At 41.7% G+C, this 20,788-nt stretch overlaps 1 protein-coding gene across 3 annotated transcripts in view; it reads right to left on the bottom strand.

Moving 5' to 3' along the window:
• PPARGC1A (PPARG coactivator 1 alpha) overlaps window positions 1-20,788 on the bottom strand; it is a 375,257-nt gene that overhangs the window by 42,587 nt on the left and 311,882 nt on the right. For all 3 annotated transcript variants that reach the window (XM_032984531.2, XM_032984533.2, XM_042808253.1), the window contains exon 2: window positions 19,134-19,313. In XM_032984531.2, coding sequence (XP_032840422.2) covers window positions 19,134-19,313 — 180 coding nt within the window. The remainder of the gene's footprint in view (window positions 1-19,133; window positions 19,314-20,788) is intronic.

The raw sequence follows: 20,788 nt of genomic DNA, 5'->3' as shown, positions 1-20,788 counted from the left end.
CTTCATTCTATACACCGGGGGGATGACAACCATATAGTATTTCCAATAAAAAAGTCATCTGTAAATGAATAATATGGCAAAGTTTTATCCACCTGAGGCACCAAACCACCAGCATGCAACGAGCGCCGCAGTGTTTTACAGCTGCATATGGCCTTGCCCCCCGCTTTGGCCACAAAGGGTGCCCCAAACCTGAGTGCCAGTGGCAGAGGGAGCGTAAGGCAGACCCCAGCTCGACTTCCCTTGGATTAGAGCAGCACAAACCAAGCATCACCCAGCAAAGTCGATGGAGTTAAACCAGGATAGATTAAGGGTAAGTGATAAGCAAATCAGGCCCTTTATGTCTGCCTTTCCTTCCTTGAGAAAAACTAAATACATTCCTTTTTCCTCAGACACATCGATAGCAATAGCCTAAACTGCCCCGATTGGGTTTCATGCAGTGGCAATGCAGAAATGTTTATTTCCATTAGGCTGGGTCTATAAAAACCTCCTTTCATTCCTGAGCTGCTTCTACAATTTCCAAACAGCAAAGCCTGACATTTCTCTCTGACAAGCAACGCTTAATAGTGGGATGTTTCAAAAAAAAAAAAAAAAAAAAATCTATAAGAAGAAAGCTCTTAAGACAAGATAGGCTGAGTGTTTTCACCACAAATGGTTTGTTTTAGCTATCTCTCTGCCTCCTGTAAAACGGAAATCAGACAGATTACTGGCTTAGCTTGTTAGGCCAGGTTAAAGGGATGCAACGCTGAAAGGCTCTTACAGAAGCTTACCCTTGGACTAAAAATAGCAGGCACTAGAGAATTATCTTAAATACTACCAAACTTGTTCTGCACTGTGAATGCAGATAACTGTAATATGTTTCCATTTTTGGTAGTTTTAGAGCTTTTTAAAGTTATGCTTGCTTTAGCTGACTATTTAATTAGTTTCTGATTCTATTTGCCACTTTTTCTCTCAGAGATATAGCCTGAGGTGTACTTTGCCTATGAATCCTTTGTATTTAGCAGTGTTGCTATTGTTAACATCTAATGAGCTGTTGGATTTGCCAAACACTCAGTATAGGTACAAACGCTTCTTTGAAATATAAATGTTTAACACATAGCAAATAGCAAATCAAAAGATACTCTAATGCGACGTCCTCACTCTCTCGTGGTATGTCATCAAAAGAGAGTAAAAATAAAAATCTTCTTTATTACATTTAATTCTGAAATTCCAAAATGCGCATCTGAGCGAGACATTTTTAGTTTGCTGCCCAAGACTTTGGAAGAAGACAAAATGATTTTTGGTACCATAAGAGGACTCACACATATGGTCAAGGCTCCACAGTGTGACACATTTCTCGGTCAGCAGTTTTCTTTGGAGTAAAATTCCAAGACCCTACAGTCCTTAGCGAAGCTACTTCATCTTTAAAATATCTCAAATTGGCTTATTTTTTGGTTTTTGGTTTGGTTTTTTTTTTTTTTTTTTTTTTTGAGGCTACAAGTCATGCTTTTAAATTGGACGTAAGCAGGATACCTCTTTATCTGCTCCTCACCGAAAACCATGAGTAGATAAGAAACCAAAGAAACTCCAAAGCAAAGCACAAATGTTCTCCATCCTTACATACACCTTACTTGTGCTACAGTCAGTCTGTAAGACATCACCACAGAAATCAGTCACGCGGTCTAACATCCCTGCTGCTGTTGTTGCCTCAACTCTCCACACTTCTGTGGATAACACTGTTGTGGGTACTTGCTGTACGAGCTCAGACTGGGAACATCACAGTATTGGAGCAGCAAGTGCCTCCGCACACTGATTCCTGCCCGCTGCCTTCCACACAACGTCCCACATACTACACCAGTCCTGGCACCTGGATGACTGACGTAACAAGAGTACCAAATGGGAACTGATTCAGACGCGTATTTTAGCACGTTTTCCAGTATTTTTTCTTTCCCTGGTTTTACTGCAACCTTTTAGTATGAGTCACTTTTAACATAATTTCAAAACCTCATTTAGATTAAGGCTAACTTCTGCATGCAAACGCTGGGCAGGGACAAGATAAACCCCAACCATGCAGCTGAACCGAAGTTCCTTCCATTATTGGGCAGGCATTGCGTCTGTCGTGAAGCTGGCAGAGCCTGTCCTCTCAGACACAATTTTTCTTCGACTTTCTTTTCAGGGTGAGAAATGTTTTCACTCTTAAATAGTGGTGGAATTCACAGATTCCCTCAACAGATATATACCCAGTGCCTTTATAACCTCACGCATAGTGGCATAACCTAGCCACATGTCTTGCAACTGCCATTAAAACCCTCCATATGTCTTCATTTGGGAAGCAAGTTTTCTTTTTGAGTCAGGAGTTAAGTTCACAGCCTCTCTGTCAAATAAACAACACGTCTATTGTCACCTGGCTGCTGAGCAAGCCCTGTCTTTGAAAATATGCACTCGGTGATTTTAGCAATCTATTTCTCAGCCTTTCCTTCCACAGTCAACCAGAAAAAATAATTCTCCATCTTCATTATGATGATTAACATTACTATCCACCTCCTGCAGTTTATATTTCTACTGTTACTCTGGCACTACTGAGACAACTGCCCTATTGCACTGAGCAATCTCCAGTCCCGTTGTAAGGCAAAGCATCTGCAGAAAGTACTCAAAGTTCAAACAGAGAAGCCCAAGAAAGGTCTTGCTTTATAGCAGGGGATTGATGGACAGAGTTTAATCAACCTCTCCAAGTCAGTGAATGCCCACAGGCATGGTGGAGGGCAGGGCTCAAACCAGCAACACCAGCCTCCCCTTCCAAGCAGGGGACAACATTTCACTGATGCCAACAGTGCACAGAGTCCCTGTCCCAAAGCACTTGCAGCCAAGCTTGAAGTTGACAGAAGAGGACTAAAAAATGGTTGTCAAGAGCATTAGGGTCACAGCAATATAAGTAAGAGGAAGCTCATTTTGTGCATTCATGAAACTTGGTGATTTGGCTCTTTTTGTTTTTGTAAAGAAAAAGTCCCATTGTATTTGCTCACTTACTACTGGCATTCCAGAATGGAGTCTTCCAGAGGAAGTTAACACAGAGACAGTAGTGAACAGCCACAACAGAGCAAGGCTGGTGTATCAGATGTACCTCCATACCAGAAAGCCACAGGATAGCTATATGATGTAGTGGATGTTAGGGAGAACATCAGTGCGCTACAGCAAAAGAGACAAGTTTGGACCAGTAGGAAGGAACACAGTCATGACTGAGTTCAAACGTGAGCACAGAGACCATCCAGTTTGACATGAAAAGCTGGGCCAAGGCCCCCCAAAACACAGGAGGAAGAGGCTGTAACATAACAGCTACTCAGCAAGCATCTTGGAAAAACAAAGGATCCACAAAACATATTGTTTGAGTGGGGTCCTCTCTTTGTGTAACTTACTTTGGAAAGATAAAAACCAGAAAACATTCAAAGCCAGATGATTAAGTCATTTTCTGTACAGAGTCACATAGACAGGTTTGTCCCAAGGAAAGATAAGCAGGAGAAAGTGAACTGAGGGTTCAGGAGAGATTCATCTCAAAGATTCTTAAATTACTATAAACCAAGTAGGAAAGTATTTTACTTTAGAATTTGGATGATACTTAGAAAGAAAAATATTCACAAAAGCAAGTTGTTTGTCCCCATCAGGCTGACATGATGGCAGCTTTATTGCACATGGGCCCCAAGGAGCAGAGCCCACGGGAGGGCAGTGCACAGGGTGACTGCAATGTCCAACCACCTGCCAGACAAAAAAAAGACAGGAAAAAAGCTGTTGTGTTGCTTCCCCCCTTTTTACTCTATACTTTTTCCATTCTTTTCTTTGCTAGTGAAGAGACTACATTTTCTGGCTATAGTAATAGCTCAAGATCAGGGATCTGCTGTTAGGGACCGTCTGAGCTGAAGTGACAGCCTGAGATGTGGCACTCGTTTGCAGACTTTTGTATGTAAGACTGTGTCATCTACCACAGCCTGCAAAGGTCGTTACAAAGTCTGTAGGAAGTCAGACAGCAGTGATAGAGGAAGAAAGTATCTTTGGCACAGGATCAGGGATAAAATACTTTCTCAAAGGCATTTGTGGGATATTAGGTAGAATGAATTGGAATTAGGATGAGGAATCATGCCGTTAATGCCAGCAATAGATTAAGTCCTCATGATTTTCCTTCTGTATAAGGTGGGAGAAGACAGGCTAAATATTGTGTGTTTATTGAAGTAAAGTTAGAGATAAGATATAATCTAGCCAAATCATGGAATGCAATTTGGGAAGATGCTCAAGAACTACTGAGTCTGAATTAGCATGTTTGTCTAATACCTATAGGTAAAATTACACCCTGATGCAAAACAATTCTTGGATTCCAGAGAGGGAGAACATCAGGTGAAGTGGCCCTGATCCTTCATTAGGTTAGTAGCTATGAGGAGCAGAAAGAATACCTGTACATATCCAAAGGTACAAGCATTCCAGAAGTAGGAGGTAGACACCTCCACGAATTTTGGAGTGTACAAATTTGGCACAGGGAAACACATTTTCCTTGCACAGAAACAATTCAGATAGATTAAAACATTTCAATAGCAGTCAGCAATATTTTGTAGGTTTTCATTCCAAGTCTATGAGCATTTTGACCACTTTGCTACTGAAAACAAGCTTGTTATTATGCCACACTCTTGTCCTGCCATCCTCCTCACACACAGAGTTATTTTGCTAAGGCCTCTGTAATGAGAAGGGTTTGGCTTACCAGTTAGCAGTTTCAAAGTTAAAAAAGATATCATTTTAGAACTGAACAGAGCACTTGTAATGAAAACTGAAGCCATGCAAAATTTGACCAATTTAGCATCTTAAACCCTCTCAAAAGAACCTCAGCTAACCTGTGCATGGTTCCTGTGTGAAATGCAGAAGTTTGAAATGACATCTGTTTCTCTTTTTTGAAGTCATCCACACTCAACTCTTAGATTTGACTCTCTTAGATTTGGCAGCAGTGATGAGGACCAATGTGGACTATCTCCAAATCCCTGCAACTTTGATTTTCACAAAGATTTGAATTATTTTTTTTAATTGGAAATATACCAGTATAGTAAGGGAGGGATTCTAAGAAATAACAGTACATGGCAAGTCTTGATAGGAAATGACTAGAGAATATAATGCCGTTCTGGATACATTTGAGGGATGTCTTTATAGCAGCTCTTTTAAAGACTGATTTGGGGGAAGAATTGGGAAAACCTATCCACTCTGTTAAAAGGGATAGAAGGGCAATGAATTCTACTGTAGGATCGCTTCTTTTGCTGACTCAGTGAAGACACATTTGTCATTCAAAGACAAATTAGAAAAGGGCATGGATCGTGCTACATAGATGCTCAGTCTCAGTTATCAGCCAGGTACAGGCAGCTTCCAACGTATCTACCTCCAAGTGCATCTGAAAAAAAAAGGCAATCTCTTCTGGTGGATGTGGACAGAACGTCTTTGTCAAAATTTCAGTTTGAGCAAATACTGCAAAGCGGTTTAGCACAGGGAGGATTTGTCCCTGCAGAAATTGACACAAATTCCTTTAGGACAGGGGCAGCCACCCCAACCACATAGCTGGGATTGCCAGCAGATAGAATTAGGAAAACTGGAAGATAACACTGTGGCCTAATGTAAACTCTTAAATCTGCTGTAAACAGAGCGGTAACATTGGTACATAATAAAACTGGTATCTGTCATTGCAGTCCCAGAAGCAGGTGTAGGGAAGGACAAGAGGCATGAGTGGATTTTTGTTCATCCCTATGAATTTGGGTTGGGGAAAAAAGCAAGCCGAGAGAAGCTGTGGCAAATAGCTAACGTTATAGTGACGGAAGGCAAGCTGGAGTGATCGTGTAGGAGGAAATAATGGGAGATCAAGTGGAAGGGTCCAGTCTGGAGTTCCTGCTATGTGCATGGTGCAACTTGGAGTAACAGGCTTGAGAAGGCAGCATTCCTGGATGTTTCAAGCTGGACTGACAAAAAAGCCAGTACCCACAAAATCCATTTTCTAAAAAGTTACTAACATGCCTGTTAGGCCAAGACACATCTTTAAGAACATATATACACAATTTTCAAAACACAAATTAGGAATTAGGAACTATTATAAGTTGAAGTTTAGGGATAGATCTTTTTCCTTCTTTAGCTTTGGGTCTAAAAATCACAAGTCTAATCTTGGGAGAGATCCAGAAAAAGAACAATCATCTCCACACAGCATAGGGCTGCCCCTACCAAGCACTTCTGGTCCAGACAGGGTCCGCAGAGAGGCAGTTCAAGTGCATTTGGACTGTGTTCACAGAGTTGCAAGTGCTAGGACCAAGGTGTAAGGTGATGCTGATGGTCCAGTGGAGAATTAGTCCTCTGTGGCCTATTAGCTCTGACCATACTGGACTTGAACTGACTCAGTGTGGAGGCCCTGACATAATTCCTGCTCCCTGGTACTCCGGAGAACTCCCCAGGCAGTCGCAGCAGAGCACAGATTCTTGGACACCATTTGGGTACATACAAGATACAGCAAATAATCCTTCCCAACCCAGTTCTGAAAACACAATACAGAAATGCCAGCTAACTCCACAGAAAACTGCTTGGTGTGTTACTGTTGCCTCTAGCCAGAGCTCACAGCCCAGTAGCATCCCAACTGACTCTTCCAGATTTACTCCAGTGTCCCTCTATCACTTTCCCTCTGTTCCTGCAGGAAAGGTTTGCTCTCTCTCAGAACAGAGACTAGGAGAAACATCAATATTGAGTGAAAGCTAATAAATCCACCCACAGCACCCATCAGCACTATGCAGAGGCGTACTTATGGCCTTGCAAGAGCTAGTCCTGATCTGGCTGTAAGAGCACAGTGTTAGAGCTAACAAGCCCTGTCTGACCAGTTAAAAAGGAAGCAGAGCATCTTCCAAATGACAGGATTTCTTAGCTTCCTAGTCTTTTGGATTTTTTTGGTTTGGTTGCTTTTTAAAATTTTTTTAAATTTAACTCTTCTTTTTCTTAGATCGGAAGATAAACAAGTATCCATGTTGGGATGTAATACTTAAGGCAGCTTCTCCCCAAGTTTAATAGTCCCAAATCTCATTGACACAACTGCAACTACAAGCTAGCAGCTCCTAGCTGTGTTGTAGGTTAGAACTTTATTCCCTGGGCCGGGCAAGCTCAGCAGGCTGCAACCGCCTCCAGCTAGCTGAGGGGAAGAGGAACCCGGTTAGACAGCAGTGCCCCCACGCCTCTGAAGGAAGAATAACTTGAGTTCATCTTCACTCACAAGCCCCAAGGACCAGCTTTTCTCTGCGTTCACTTCCTTTGCTCCTTCCAAGGACTTCAAAGTGCACACCATAAACCAGGGATGGGCTGATCATTAGTATATGCAAAGAGACTATCCCCCTACCACAGGGTTTTTAAGCATTACCATGAGACAAGTAAATAAAGACTGTGTTTAGTAACTGGGGGAGGTGGGTGGGAGGGGAAAGAATATGGCCTGGCATCACAGCCAAGGAGCCTGGCATGCCAGCTACTAAAAGGCCACATGGAAGTACTACAATTAACCCTAATTCATGGGCTGAGATTTTCAGGAGGGTTAGGGATCCAGTGACAATGTTTAAAAAGTAAATGCACAAAGAAGTATTGTGCCGCCAGAACTGTAACAAAAAGATTGCATAGAAAGTTATGCATTATGGATGATTTAGCAATATCATAGATAGCACAGGCTCCAGCAAAAAGAGTGAAATCATCCCTATCTTCCCATTTGTCGGCAGAATTTTAACAAGGGGCTCCTGGGAGCTCTTGGGGGCTCCTCCATGGCTCAACAGACAAATTAACTCATCAAAGGGAACGTAGGGATGATTAACTAACAAGAGCCCTCTCCAGCCCATCACTGGCACATGGTTGTTTCACCCAGATGGTGTTCACCTACCTGAAACTGGTAATGACAGTCTTGGATCAGATTTACAGAAAAACATAGATAATAAGGTGCTGCAAGAGTGACATGATAGGAGTTATTGGTCTGTGATGCTCTAGACTGTGCCAGAGGCAGCAGAGCTGTTTTGTAATGTTAGCCTCTGTTTTGTAACATTATCCTCTCCACCCGGGAGATTTCCTGCTGCAAATGGGAGACTTGGTCTCCAGAGAGGCATTTGACCTGACCCTCCTATGCGAGAGTGGGATCAACAGCAAAGAAAATGACAAGAGATGGCAACACTCCCATCACATACAAGCAGAAGCGGTTTAACACCCTTTTGCTGGAAATGGATGAATGTCTCTGCAGTGTAAAGGACCCTGCAGTATTTTCTTATGCCTTAGTGTCCTGGTTTGGGCTGAAATAGAGCTAATATTCCTTTTCAGGAACTAGAAGAGTGCTGTGTTTTGGATTTAGCTTTGGGTTTGGTATGAGAAGAATGCTCATAGCACACTGATGTTTTCAGCTGCTACTGAGACTTCAAGGACTCTCCGACTCCCCGTGTCCTGCCCGTGCGCAAGGGCACAGGGAGCAGGGAGGGAGCACGGCCCGAGCACCTGACCCTAATTGGCCAGTGAAATATTCCATATCATGGAACGTCATGCTCTCTATATAGAGGAGGGGTGGTCGGGAAGGAGCTCTCTCTTGCTTCTGGGATTGCGATTGCGGGATCTTGGTATTTCGGGATCGCTACCCAGGCACGGGCTGGGTATTGGCCAGTGGGTGGTGAGCAATTACATTGTGCATTGCCTGTTTATATTTTTTCTATTATTGTCATCGTTCTCATTTTATTACCATTATTAAACTGTTCGTATCTCAGCCTGTGAGTCTCCCTTTGCCCCTCCAATTCCCTCCCCCCGTTCCCAGGTGGGGAGGGGAAAGGGTGGGTGACTGCTGTGGTGGTTGGCTGCCGACCAGGCTCAAACCACGACACTTAGAAAAAAAACCCACAAGTTTTTCTGGCTTTTCTCCAGATGCAATTGAGGTGACAATTGGTAATGTTTTGCCTGATATCTTCATACTAGTGTGAAGAGTGCTTATTGGGATTTTAAGGACAGTCAATACAGCCAAGAAAATCTACACTAGTCCTGGGGGGGTAGGGGGGTGGGTAGGGGGAGTGGTGGTGTGGGGGTGGGAACTAAAGCAAAAACAGAACCAGATAAAGTATTTCAAATATGCATAAGTTTCCCCAGATAGGTAGAAATAAAAGCCTATTGCTCCTCTTGTGCATGCCCAGAGGGTTAAATGCCTTACAGGCCACATCCAACCAGATGTCAGAAAACATGCACTTAGGTTTTTGTTTATTAAAATAATTGCACATACATCCTTTTTTACCTGACAACTTTAATATTTCACTAGTCTGAAAGGTAGGTCTCCTTATATCAAAATTTGACATGAAAACAGAGGCCAGACTAAGAACACTCTTGACTGCCACTCATCCTCCTCTGAAAACTAGGATTTGGCTGTGATAGGCTTCTTGCTATATAGACATGCCTCCTGTAGATTCCATAGTTGCTTGAGACTACAGTGTAAAATTTTCCAAATGGGATCAAGAATTCATTACCACTCCTAATAAAGTGTCTTTTTAAGGGTGGAGAAGCAGCAACAGAGGAAAACAGAAATAATTCCTCAACTTCATGTTCTAGGTGGACCTGCCTGAGTAGGCAGGGTTTAGCCAAATAACCTCGAAGGTCCCTTCCCACTTCAACCATTCTGTGATTCTGAAAAGCCCTCCCCTGCTCCAAGTTCGTTCTTCATCCTTTACCAACCACACTGTCACCCACACTACCTGGCTGCCCACACCTCACCAACAAGCACTCCTGAAGCGGACACAATAGCCCAAGGTCCTCTTCACTCAGTCTCAACTCACAGAGCCTGGCGGAGTGGAGCATGTTATAGCTGGATGCAGCTAGTCAAATGATGCATATTAAAAAAAAAAAACAAAAAACAAAAAACAAAAAACAAACAAACCCAAACAACTACTAAACACTAGAAGACCTCTAAACTCTCATCATACCTGCTTTTTACTTAGGGTCACTGACTGCTCTGTGGAAATGTGCAAGACGGCAGCATTCTCACCAAAGTCAAAATCCCAGTGAGAAGTCTCACCTCCATAACATTTATTACCTGCACTCTCCGATGCAATTCTTGAATCATGTCAAACAGCAACTTGGGAGAACAAGAATTGTGGTTTTTTTTCACAAGGGTTTAGGAGTACTTTCAGAAACTGTTTTGAGTTCCCTCCAGGAGAAACTACTATTCCCGTAGAAAACTCCCAGTGTTTCTTCTAGCAGCTCATAAGGAAGCAGAACATTTCTCTGACCAAACCAATCCTCCAGATAACTGTTATCACCACCTCCTTGCAAATCATCTCTTGGGTGAGAAACAAGTTTTCCACCCAATTTCTCTGTTTTCATGCAACTGTATCTCCTGTAGGAGATTTGCAGTCCATCAGACCACTTGATGGACTGCTCCTCCAAATCCCTATAAAGATTTAATATCACTGAGCCCTCAAGGAACAGATGTGGCAGCAGTCAGAAGTGTAGAGATGTAGGAAGTTCTCTCTGCCCGTCTGACACTTCTAACCCTGTAATGTGCTTGGAAGGGCTGATCCTCCTGAACTTCATGTGATGAGCTAAATGACTGTGAGTAGTTCAGACAACTCAAAGCTGTCATAAATCAGCAAGTCAACAACACTTGCCCAAGGCTGCCACTGCAGCTCTTCACAAAAAATATTCTCTTCTTCTGATTATCATCTTAGTGATCAGAAGTATCCATTATGGACCATCACCCCATTGTGCTACTCACAGTAAAGCACAAAAGCACAGATGTGTGTGAGGAAATGGAAGTATTATTCCAGTGCAGCACATAGCTCAGGCTTCATGACAACACCAAAATCTCAATAGGTTTTGGTTTTGTGCTTTCATAAACAAAACCCAGTGATTACTGCATGTGGTAAAAAGCAAACTCCAATCATGGCCCTTCAGACTCATCTCCACCATAAAGTGCTAATTAATTTCTCAATCATTACAAAGCAAGGCTCTGTTGTGTCAGAATGGAAAACTCAGCCAAAGTCACCAACCACGTGTTGCAAAGGGGCTGATTTCCACCATGACCTGAAACCAGCCCGCACGGCTGAGCATGCGTGCGCGGTGCCTGATGCCCACGTGTGCCAATGCTGCAGTGTGCCACTTGCAAACAGAGGCATTAGGATCACGTATGCACATGCACAAAGCTAATTAAATAAAAAACAGACACTGGAGAAAAACAGGCCCAAAAAGCTGGCAGGGGGGCAGCTTTTCCTCCTTTTTCCTCCAGAAAGGTTGCAAATGTCTGGTGCACCTGAGTATTAACCACTGTAGTATAAAAAGAGCTACCAGTGGCTAAGTTTTCACAGACACACATATACACACATACTCTTCCTTGTATTTTTTTCTGCTCATGGGAAAAAAAAATAGTTCGACATGATTCAATACCAAAACTTTCTCCCTGCAACAAATTTGCTCCATGCAATTTCCTCCTCCTGACCTACACATGCACAATAACTTAGCGGCACAAAAAAAAAAATATTCCTAAATTAAGCCTTGCTATGATTTTATCCTTCTGTAATGGCATGGGCTTGAGTTAATGTTAAGTGGGATGGGGCAGCAGGGGAAGAGCATGCCAGGGTTAAGATGGAGCGTTTAGTAGCAATTAGCAATGATGCACAGTGCAAAAATAGCAACATTAAAAAAAAAAAAAAAAAGAGGTTACACTAGAAATAAAACCATTAAGGGAAATAAATTTAACAGTTTAGCCAATTAGCATTTGTCTAAGAAAGGCAAACTTTCTGTTGCTGTTCTAAGCAAATGGGGAAGAAAAAAACAGAAGAAACTTATCAGAAATATTTACTTCCCACTAGCAGTGACTCTGGGAGTCTTTTTCTAACAAAAGACAGAGCCACTGTCCCACTTTTTTGTGACCCTCTCTGCAGTTCTAGGGAGAAAATATTTAGTTCAACATTATCGTAAGCTAGAATATAGCTCTATTTATGTGACAAGTTGACAACATACAATTTCATGCTTGTTGAACTGATCTGTGTTATATATTCACTGCGAATATTATGAAGCCTCACCATTATAAATATGAAACAGTATACACTTATTCAAAATAACTCCAGCAGTAGCAATTTATAGCTCAGTTGTTTGCGTGCTTATGAAGTCCAAATGCCACCTTAAGAAGCTGCATCTCGCTAAAACAGATGTGAAGTGTGACTGTGACCAAAGTGGATTTAAGATGACCTCTGTGAAAGGAGGCTATTACATTTTTGTCTGTATGGCAGCTGACACCAGTTTGTATTTAGATACGTAGCCAGTGGGAACACAGTGTAACACGGTGTCCTCAAGGGCTGGTTTTAACACTGGCCAAGACATTCGTCTAATGACCTAATTAGCTAACTACTGTTCTGGTGAGTGTTAGTCTTCCCTCTTGCAAAGAAGACAGGTGCTCAGCAGAGCAGAGACACGATGAGTATCTCAAGCCATGGCTGCTCCAGGTGAAATATCTCCTTAATAGGACTGCAAAGGGGATCAGTTGCCTTTTCCTGATTGCATGCTGGGGGAATGGTCTTGGTGGCCTCATACATCAAACAATAAGCTCTCAAAGCAATTGTTTTTTGCTCATTTGGGACTTCTTTCCTGCCTGAAGGTTTCAACCATCATGCAAGGTTCTTGTATTAAAACAGAGATGTGTTTAGACAGTTTGCAGTTTGTCCAAGTGGGAAAGAAAAGGGAGCAGCAGCACACCTTGCTAACAATAGATACAGAGCATTTGCATAAACTCTTCCCAATTACAGAGCAGCTGGTTTGAGTAAAATAAATTCCACTTACTGCTTGAGCCCTTTTAAATGTCAGCATAGCTAGTCGTAGATTATAGTTTACATACATCATCCCATAGATGTAATGTTATTGTGCTGGTCTCCTGTTTAGTAGATGCTGAAACCTGAGTCAGGCCAGAGACACTGGAAAAGGTAATGCATTCAAACACAGAAGAAACATGATGTTGTTCCATTAGGAATATAAATATTTTGGCACTTTTACCCAGCCTCTGCTATTTTCTTCCCCTGGAGCTGAGGGTCTTTCTCCTAGTCTCACAATTGGTTTTTATGATACACTGTTATTTTTATTGTTCTTATAAAGTTTCCTCTCCCAAATCTGCATCTTTTGCCTTTTATGTTTATTGTTGTATTAAACCTACAATGATGTCTGTTCCCCTACTAAATCTATCCTGTAACCACATACTGTACATTCATTTCTCTAGGACCTCAGTAGCTCTTATCTGTTTGCTTTTATGATCTCTTATGAACTGCTAGGAATAGCAATTTGCAGCACTGTTTATAAAGTCATCTCAGCCTGAACTCAGACTTCCCCTTTTTTGCTATACAGCGACACTCTCTGCAGTGAAATCCCATTTGACACAGAAGCATTGCATTACAGGACACATTTTAGAGCGACACAAGTTCCCAAGTACCCTACATGTGCTTATCGTGTAAAACATTCAATGTGTATGAATATGAATTTCAAAAAAGCTACTTATTAGAGCAGGACACTACATGTTGATACAAGATGGTCCTGTGCTACCTTCAGATTCACCGATACGTTGCCCGCTCTACATTACTGCCCAGAGCTATTTAGTTCGTGCTCTCTGAGGCCTCAGACATGCTGCTCTGCTGTTCACACAATCTCAGTTCTTTTAAGCACTTTGATAAGCTTTATTCTGCCATTATACCATCTAGAACATTAAACACAATGTTTAAGTTCTATGTTAAATCACAATCAGTTCCTATTAACTGTTCCAAGCTCCTCATTTTTATCAACAGTTACTTTATTAAATCCTTAATAATATAGATGGAATAGTTAGTTAATTTGTGTGTTGAGCCATGGATGTTAATTTGTAAACATAATAACATACTGCAATCATTTGCATAATAGCATTTTAATCTTTTTAGTAAAAGCTGTAATTCCCTACAAAGTACGCTGCAGTAGAAACTAAGTGACTATTGGTAATAATAAAAAAGGCCTTAAAATTCTGATCCTATTATAGTGTTGGAACATACCCAAACTGCTACCATAATCTCTGAAATGTTACTGTTCTCTGATTTAGGTGTCTGTGTCAAGAATAAAAATGAAGTATAACTGGTAGCAGTAGACTATTTCCTAAATGTAATTTAGTATTCACTAAGCACCAGCACTTTGCAAATAGCTCTGAGGCTTTCCTTCAAAGTTCAGAGCTCTAGTTATGCATATCGTGTGAGGTACACCATGCAGCTCACCAGCTCACCTCCAGCCTCTGTTGTGCTGAATAGATGGCTATGATAAATCATGCTGATTTGGCACTGAAGGGCATCAGCCATCAAGGATTTGACTACTATGTCTTTTTTTCCCTGAGATTATATCTCCTTAAACTGCCTGCCCTGGGCTACTAGTTTTGGAGAAAATTAAAAAGTGGAAAAAGTGCTAGGGGAGGCCAGTACAGAAAGTCTGTATAGGCTCAGCTCTCTGGAAACCCATTAACACCAGTCACAAGACTGGCAAAGAAAACATTGGTGGTTGTTTAAAAGTCAGACCAAGTCATTTTACGCAAGATCTGGTAATTCATTAATCAATTTGGCTGCAAACCTTGAATGAATAACCTGAAAAAGTGAAAGAGACTGGGAGCACCACAGAACATGAGGGAGTTTATAATTTGAACCTGGTCATGTTTATGGCTCCCCTCTGCCCTTACCATCTTCCTGATGCAAACCCCTCCAAATAAGTAAGAAATCACTTATCTCCATGAATTTCCCTGCTGCCAAGGGCAAGACAGTATGCATTTCACTGTGCATTTCTTTCCCCACATTCTCATTGCTTGTAATACAGCGTTTTTTTGGCAGCTTACAATAAAACATAGTAGCCTATTTAGTCTTTCCAAATACACAGCACATAGCACTGTCTTGAAAGGTAACCTGAGCTACACCTATGCAAAGCAATTAAAAATAAAGTCATCAAATATGGTGAGCATATCTGCATCAAATATGGTGAGCATATATTCCAGATATCCATATCTGGAATACAGAATTATGTAAATAAATGAAATCCACAGAAAGGCAAACAATGTTGGTTTTCTGAAGTCCTATTAAAGGCTAAAAAAAGTGTTTTTCCAAGTATGAGAATACCACACTTACTCACAAATCTTTGATTTTACACAACTTCATTATACTTTAACAGGTTATTGCCTATCTATGGGCTGCATCTTCTCTTAACATCAGTTATTTGTAAGCAATGTCAACAGAGAGATATATCCACTGTAGGTATCTTCTCTCTCCATAATGCCAGACATGGGTCATAAATAATTTTAAAGATGACTAACCTTACATGATAGGGTACAGTATATCTGAAGAAGCCTCAGGGGACAAGAGTTTTCACGAACAAAAAGCCTTCTCAATCATGCTATGTTAAGTTGTATAGTTGTTCATGTTTTCATGTTGCACTGAATTTGAGAACGAAAAATTAATCATTTTGATTCTCTAAAAGTAGCCAAATCAATTTTTTACAAATACAATTTTTTAAAATCTAGTTCTTCACAAAAGCAAGTCATGAAAGTGAATGATGCAGTGAACCATCTAAATAACTGGTCTTGGGTGTCTTGTTAACTATTTACTTACACGAACTTGTGTCAATAGATAGTGCCTTGAGGGGTAAGAACTCCTTCATTTTATCTTTCCAGTAGTCAGAACAACAGGCAAAGAAAATTAGGTAAAAACCAGAAGTGATCAAGCTGTCAACAGAAAGAAATCAACTAATTCATAGTACGTATATGTACACACAATGATAAGAAGAGCCTCCATGCTGGAGCAGATGACAAAGGCTTGAATCAGGACTAGTATTGGTTACATCGGCATGTGAGTAGAATAACGGACTGATGAATTAGGTGTGTCTGTAAAATACTGGTGTGTTTTAATACTAGGATGAAGGATGTCATCATACTTAAGCAGATGACATCAGGGATTTATACTCAACAGTTACATACTATCTAGACTAACTGGACCTTTATCTCACTTGGCTCCTGATTGCTACCGTAACTATTAATAATTTCTAGTCCATGAGACTCCTTCCCAGTGCTATTGGGAGTGTCTAAGCTTGTGGGTGCTCAGCTCAAACGAGCTTCCAGGAACATGATTCGCAGAAAGCCTGAAAAATCTCTTTCTGAAATACAAGCCTTTCTTAAAAAAAAAGTTCACCAGAGACATCCAGGAACTTTGAACCCTGGCCCTCACCTAGACAATGCCAAACATACTGTGTTACTACCTCAAAGGGGAGCGTGCTTCATTTAAGGTTAGGTTTGACAATTAACACTGTACAGCTTGAACAATTAGCACTGCTCTTGTACTTCCCAACACTTGTTTGCCATTCTCGTTCTTTCCTTTCCACCCCAAACAGACTATATTTCTATTTTTGTAAGACAAGGACTACATTTCTATTTTTGTAAGACAAGACTGGAAGCTTAAGTTAGATAAAACATACTACTCCCACAATGATATGAGAGAAAAAAAGTAAAAAAAAAAAAAAAAAAAAAAACCAAAAAAAACAATCAAAACTAAAGTTATTTTCTTTAAAAAGAAAAGCCAATGCAGATCAGTATAGAAAAATCTAGAGATTATCAAATGGAAAACGGCACAAAACTTCCATTCTCTCAGCTAAAACAAATAGTTCCTCGCAGAGTATGTGAGATAGTCTCTGGAGGAAGAAGACATCTTCTTCTGTTCTTGAGCACCCCCAGTTGTCACATTACAGAGAGGCAGAGCAGAGAAATAGTACAAGGTATCCAGCTGCATGATGGAGAATGGGGACAGGGTTAATGTATGGGAGGAAAAAATAACTCTTTCATTCCCATCTTCCTAGGCCAAGCAACCAGGGAATGTAAATATAACACACTGAAGCTGAGAATAGTCTAATTTTGCACTGCAGTAATGCAAAATGCTATCAGAGCACTATTTGTCCCTACAGGTAAGTATGGGCCAAGCTCTACCATCAGGGACAGTGATGCAGCCTGCAACTGAAGCTGATGAGTGCGAGAAAATCCGGGCATTTGCAAAGAGGACAACAGAATTTGCCCATTAGGAAAGAAGCTGTATATTTCATTTACAAATGTTTTGGTTTTTGTTTTGTTGGTTTGTTTTTGGTTTTTTCTGATCCATTAGTTGCTGCCTAGATGGATTGTCCCAGCTGCATACCACCTATTTCTTCACACTGAGGCTGCTCATCCTCAGATGCACCCAGATGTGCCCTTGAGAGGTTACACATAATGACCAGTATCTCGTGTCAACATCTCTCAATGAGGTTAAGTACAAACTTGTCTGGTTGTCTTGACGTTTGCAACATGCTTTGATTTTCAGAATGGGAATAGTCTCATATAGGAAGTGACAATTCCTATACAAGTTGTGTAGGGGAATCATCACTACCTATCCGAGAGATAATTTTGTATTTGGTGGCCGTGGCCACCAGTGTAGCCAGCCAGTTACACACAGAGCAAGCAAGGAGCCTGTGCTCATGTTCCACTGGTCTTCCTGGAACAATCTGTGTGCTTAGAGTTGGTAGATGCTCAATTATATTACTTATCTGGAACTTACACTTTGAAAGTCTGCATCTTCAACTGATGTTTCCAAAAAGAAATGCCTCTGCATTCGGCTTTTGATGAATGAAGAAAATATGTCTCCTCGGTTATAGAAAAGGCAAAGCCACTCTCCACCACGCTAGCTGCAAATGTGTGTGTACCCTGCCCCCCTGCCACCAACCACCTAAACCTACGCACCAACACTAGGTACCCTGCCCGAGGCAGTACAACTGTAATTCAAGAAGAAGACGGGGTTTGGAAACTTTGTAAAACAAGGTCTGGAACATTATACAACTAATGAAAAAAGAAGGCCTAAGTACAGGGTTCTGCAGGGCTAATTTCATTTTGTTTGAGTAAAATTAATTTCAAGTTACTTGGGTGTAAATGATAGAAATTGAACAGAGAGGACTGGTTTCTGCTATCAATTACACTAGTATAAATCCCGAGTAACTTCATCTGCATCAGGGAGATCACCATTGGTTTAGATCTGTATACAAAAAAGAAGAATTTAATTCATAACATCTTAGGTAAGCATTTTACTACACTGTTTCAGTTAATCTTTTCCAGCCCTTAAACTCCACTGTGATAATTCGGGGCTTCCCCAAGCCAGCCGGCCAGCCGCACTTCCTGAAGCTGCGGTACCTGCTGTGTGAGAGGCAGCACCCATAGCTTGCTGTTGCACAAGGTCTTCCTGCCACCTAATCAATTTATTGTCCAATTTCCCAGTCAGCGGACAATCTATGGCATCTCCTATCAAGCAGGGAAGGAGGTTAGGGTTCAGCAGGGACACGGCTGCCCCATAATCACAAAGCAGAGAATCATGAGAGCTTTACACAACAGAAGAAAGAAGACTGGAGACAGAGATAAAGAGAGAGTAACCCTCTTCTTGTACACCCTGCTCCTCAAGGCAGCGTTCTAAAGAAGACATTTAAATCTCTCCTACCACCCTTCAACTTTTACTTTAAGACTGCTCTCCACCAGGACATCTGTGAAACATCCCCAACCATGTGCTGGTTCTTCCTGAGCTACTGACAGCCCTCACTGCCTTCTCTGCCACATGCATCCTTCTTCTCCCCTGCACATCAATCACGAGGACCTTTCAATTTGTGCGCAAGTGCCTTGCACAGTAAGGCTCTGAGTGGTAAAAACCTTTACTAAGAAATGCTCCAGCTACTCATCAGCTAGCTGCTGTGCTGCACTCTGCTTCTTGCCAGGGAATGCAAATGGAAAACAACAAATATGTTTCGACTTTTGTTTTATTTTGTAGCTGACAACTGTGCAACTCCTCGCCGTGATGCCACAGGGCAGTGCGCTGTAAGCACTCTTTAGCCGTTTCATTTAAAAAATCAAAAGTTCCTTTCAAGGCTTTTCCTTCCCCCCCCTCTCTTCAGATCACAGGCCTGGTTTTGATCATGAGGAATAAGGGCGCCAGTCAGAATCTGTAACACACATCACCAGGTTTGCTGTCTCTTAATGAGGGAAAAATAGTAAAAACTGTGGTCCACCAGGCTAAAAAAAAATTAGAAAAAAAGCAAGCAAGGACTTTGCAATGTGCACTTGCATTGCCTTGCCTTACCTCAAATATATTGGCAGGTTCATTGCTGTACTGATTGGAGATGATCTCTGACTGGTCACTGTACCACTTGAGTCCCCCCAGAAAGCTGTCTGCGTCCAGGTCGTTCACATCTAGTTCAGAGAGGTCAAGTTCTGGGAGATCTGGGCAAAGAGGCTGGTCTTCGCCAACCAGAGCAGCACACTGCAGGAAACAGCAAAACAGAAATAGTTTCATTAATTACCAGGAATCTATTAACTTTAATATCATGTGATACGAATTAAGCCTCGATTAAGCTATGGCACAGGGTCACTAGAATTGACTTTGTTTTCTGGAAGAAAAACCCACTAAGTATTAGATCATCATTAGCTCTATACAGGTATGCAAAGGGGAGGGGAAAACAGGAGGTCATAAGCTGCCTTCCCTATCACAGCTCTGTCCAGGTGCAACAACTTTGCTTCTCCCTACACTCTCTGACAACAATTGTGTTCAAAGCTTTATTAAATCCAACAGCAGAGGCCAAAGCATGGCCTTATTCTCCTGCTTCAGAGCAAACCAGTGCAGGTAGAAGTTACAGACGAATACCTCTGGGCAAGGTCTGTCACGCATTTCCTGATGCATTCAGGTTAAAGAGGCACAGCCTGTAACAGCCTTCAGCCCTGGAGGCTAGCTCAAGCTGGAGATAGTCACACTTTCATATCTACAGATCCTCACTGTAATCCTTGAGGTCAGTCATGATGGTGGCTACCATATGGGCATAAAAAAGTACAGGTCAGTGATGCTGCTGTGCTCTTTCCCCAGTGCCCTTACTGCGCAGACCTCAGCCACCCAGTTACACATCAGGGTCCTGGCAACCAAAGCGTGTTCCAAAATATCCTGATATTCACCTTCAGGTGACAGGCATAGTTAGTTCACGTGGAATTTCACCTGCTTGGTGTGAACGCTTATATTGCCCCAGCCAGCTTCCCAAGTGTCCCCAGACAGTGGCTGCAGTGATGGAACCACATGGGTTTTCCTCCTCTGGCAGCCTCTGATTCAGTAATCCTAATGTAAAGGTTCTGTGAAACATTTTGTTTGAGGTAGTAAACAAAGTCTAGTCTGCCTGGATCCTCTTCAGCAGTGCAAAATGCTTTTCTCTCCATGACTTATGAAAAGAATAGTGATAAATATAAACAAACCTGGAATAAGCGTCCTTTCATATGTTAGTATGAAGCTGGATAGGGTATTGACTGACTTACTAAGCAAGCAAAAATTAATAACACACATCCACTTTAACATGGCAATTGAAATGTTAGAGTATCCACCAAAACCATTTCCTAATTATGGAAAACACATAGTAACAGCTTGGCAAATAGCAGAGTCCCATACGTCAATGCTGCTCGATTAAGGAGTTCCCCCTGCACTGTACCACGTATCCTTGTAACTCATCTCTGAACATCTACGTTGATATGAGTATACTGCAAAACACACATAAAGCTGCAAAGGCACCAGGCGCTGAATGGTTAAAAGGCATTTAAAGTCACCTGAGTCTAAGGGCTTCCACCCTGAGTATTTCTAGCACTGTGTTAAGGATGGCCAAGAGCAGGTCCTCCTCGACTCCCATCAGTTGACTGGGTGGTTTGAATGATTTCCCAACTTCTATTTGGACTGAAGTCAACCCAGAAAGTGCCACTTTCCGA

The sequence above is a fragment of the Tyto alba genome, unplaced genomic scaffold (assembly GCF_018691265.1).
Source record: "Tyto alba isolate M040663 unplaced genomic scaffold, T.alba_DEE_v4.0 Super-Scaffold_6, whole genome shotgun sequence".
Classification (NCBI taxonomy): domain Eukaryota; kingdom Metazoa; phylum Chordata; class Aves; order Strigiformes; family Tytonidae; genus Tyto; species Tyto alba.
Note: the sequence above shows the minus strand (reverse complement) of the source record. Positions and strands in the feature narration are given on the sequence as shown.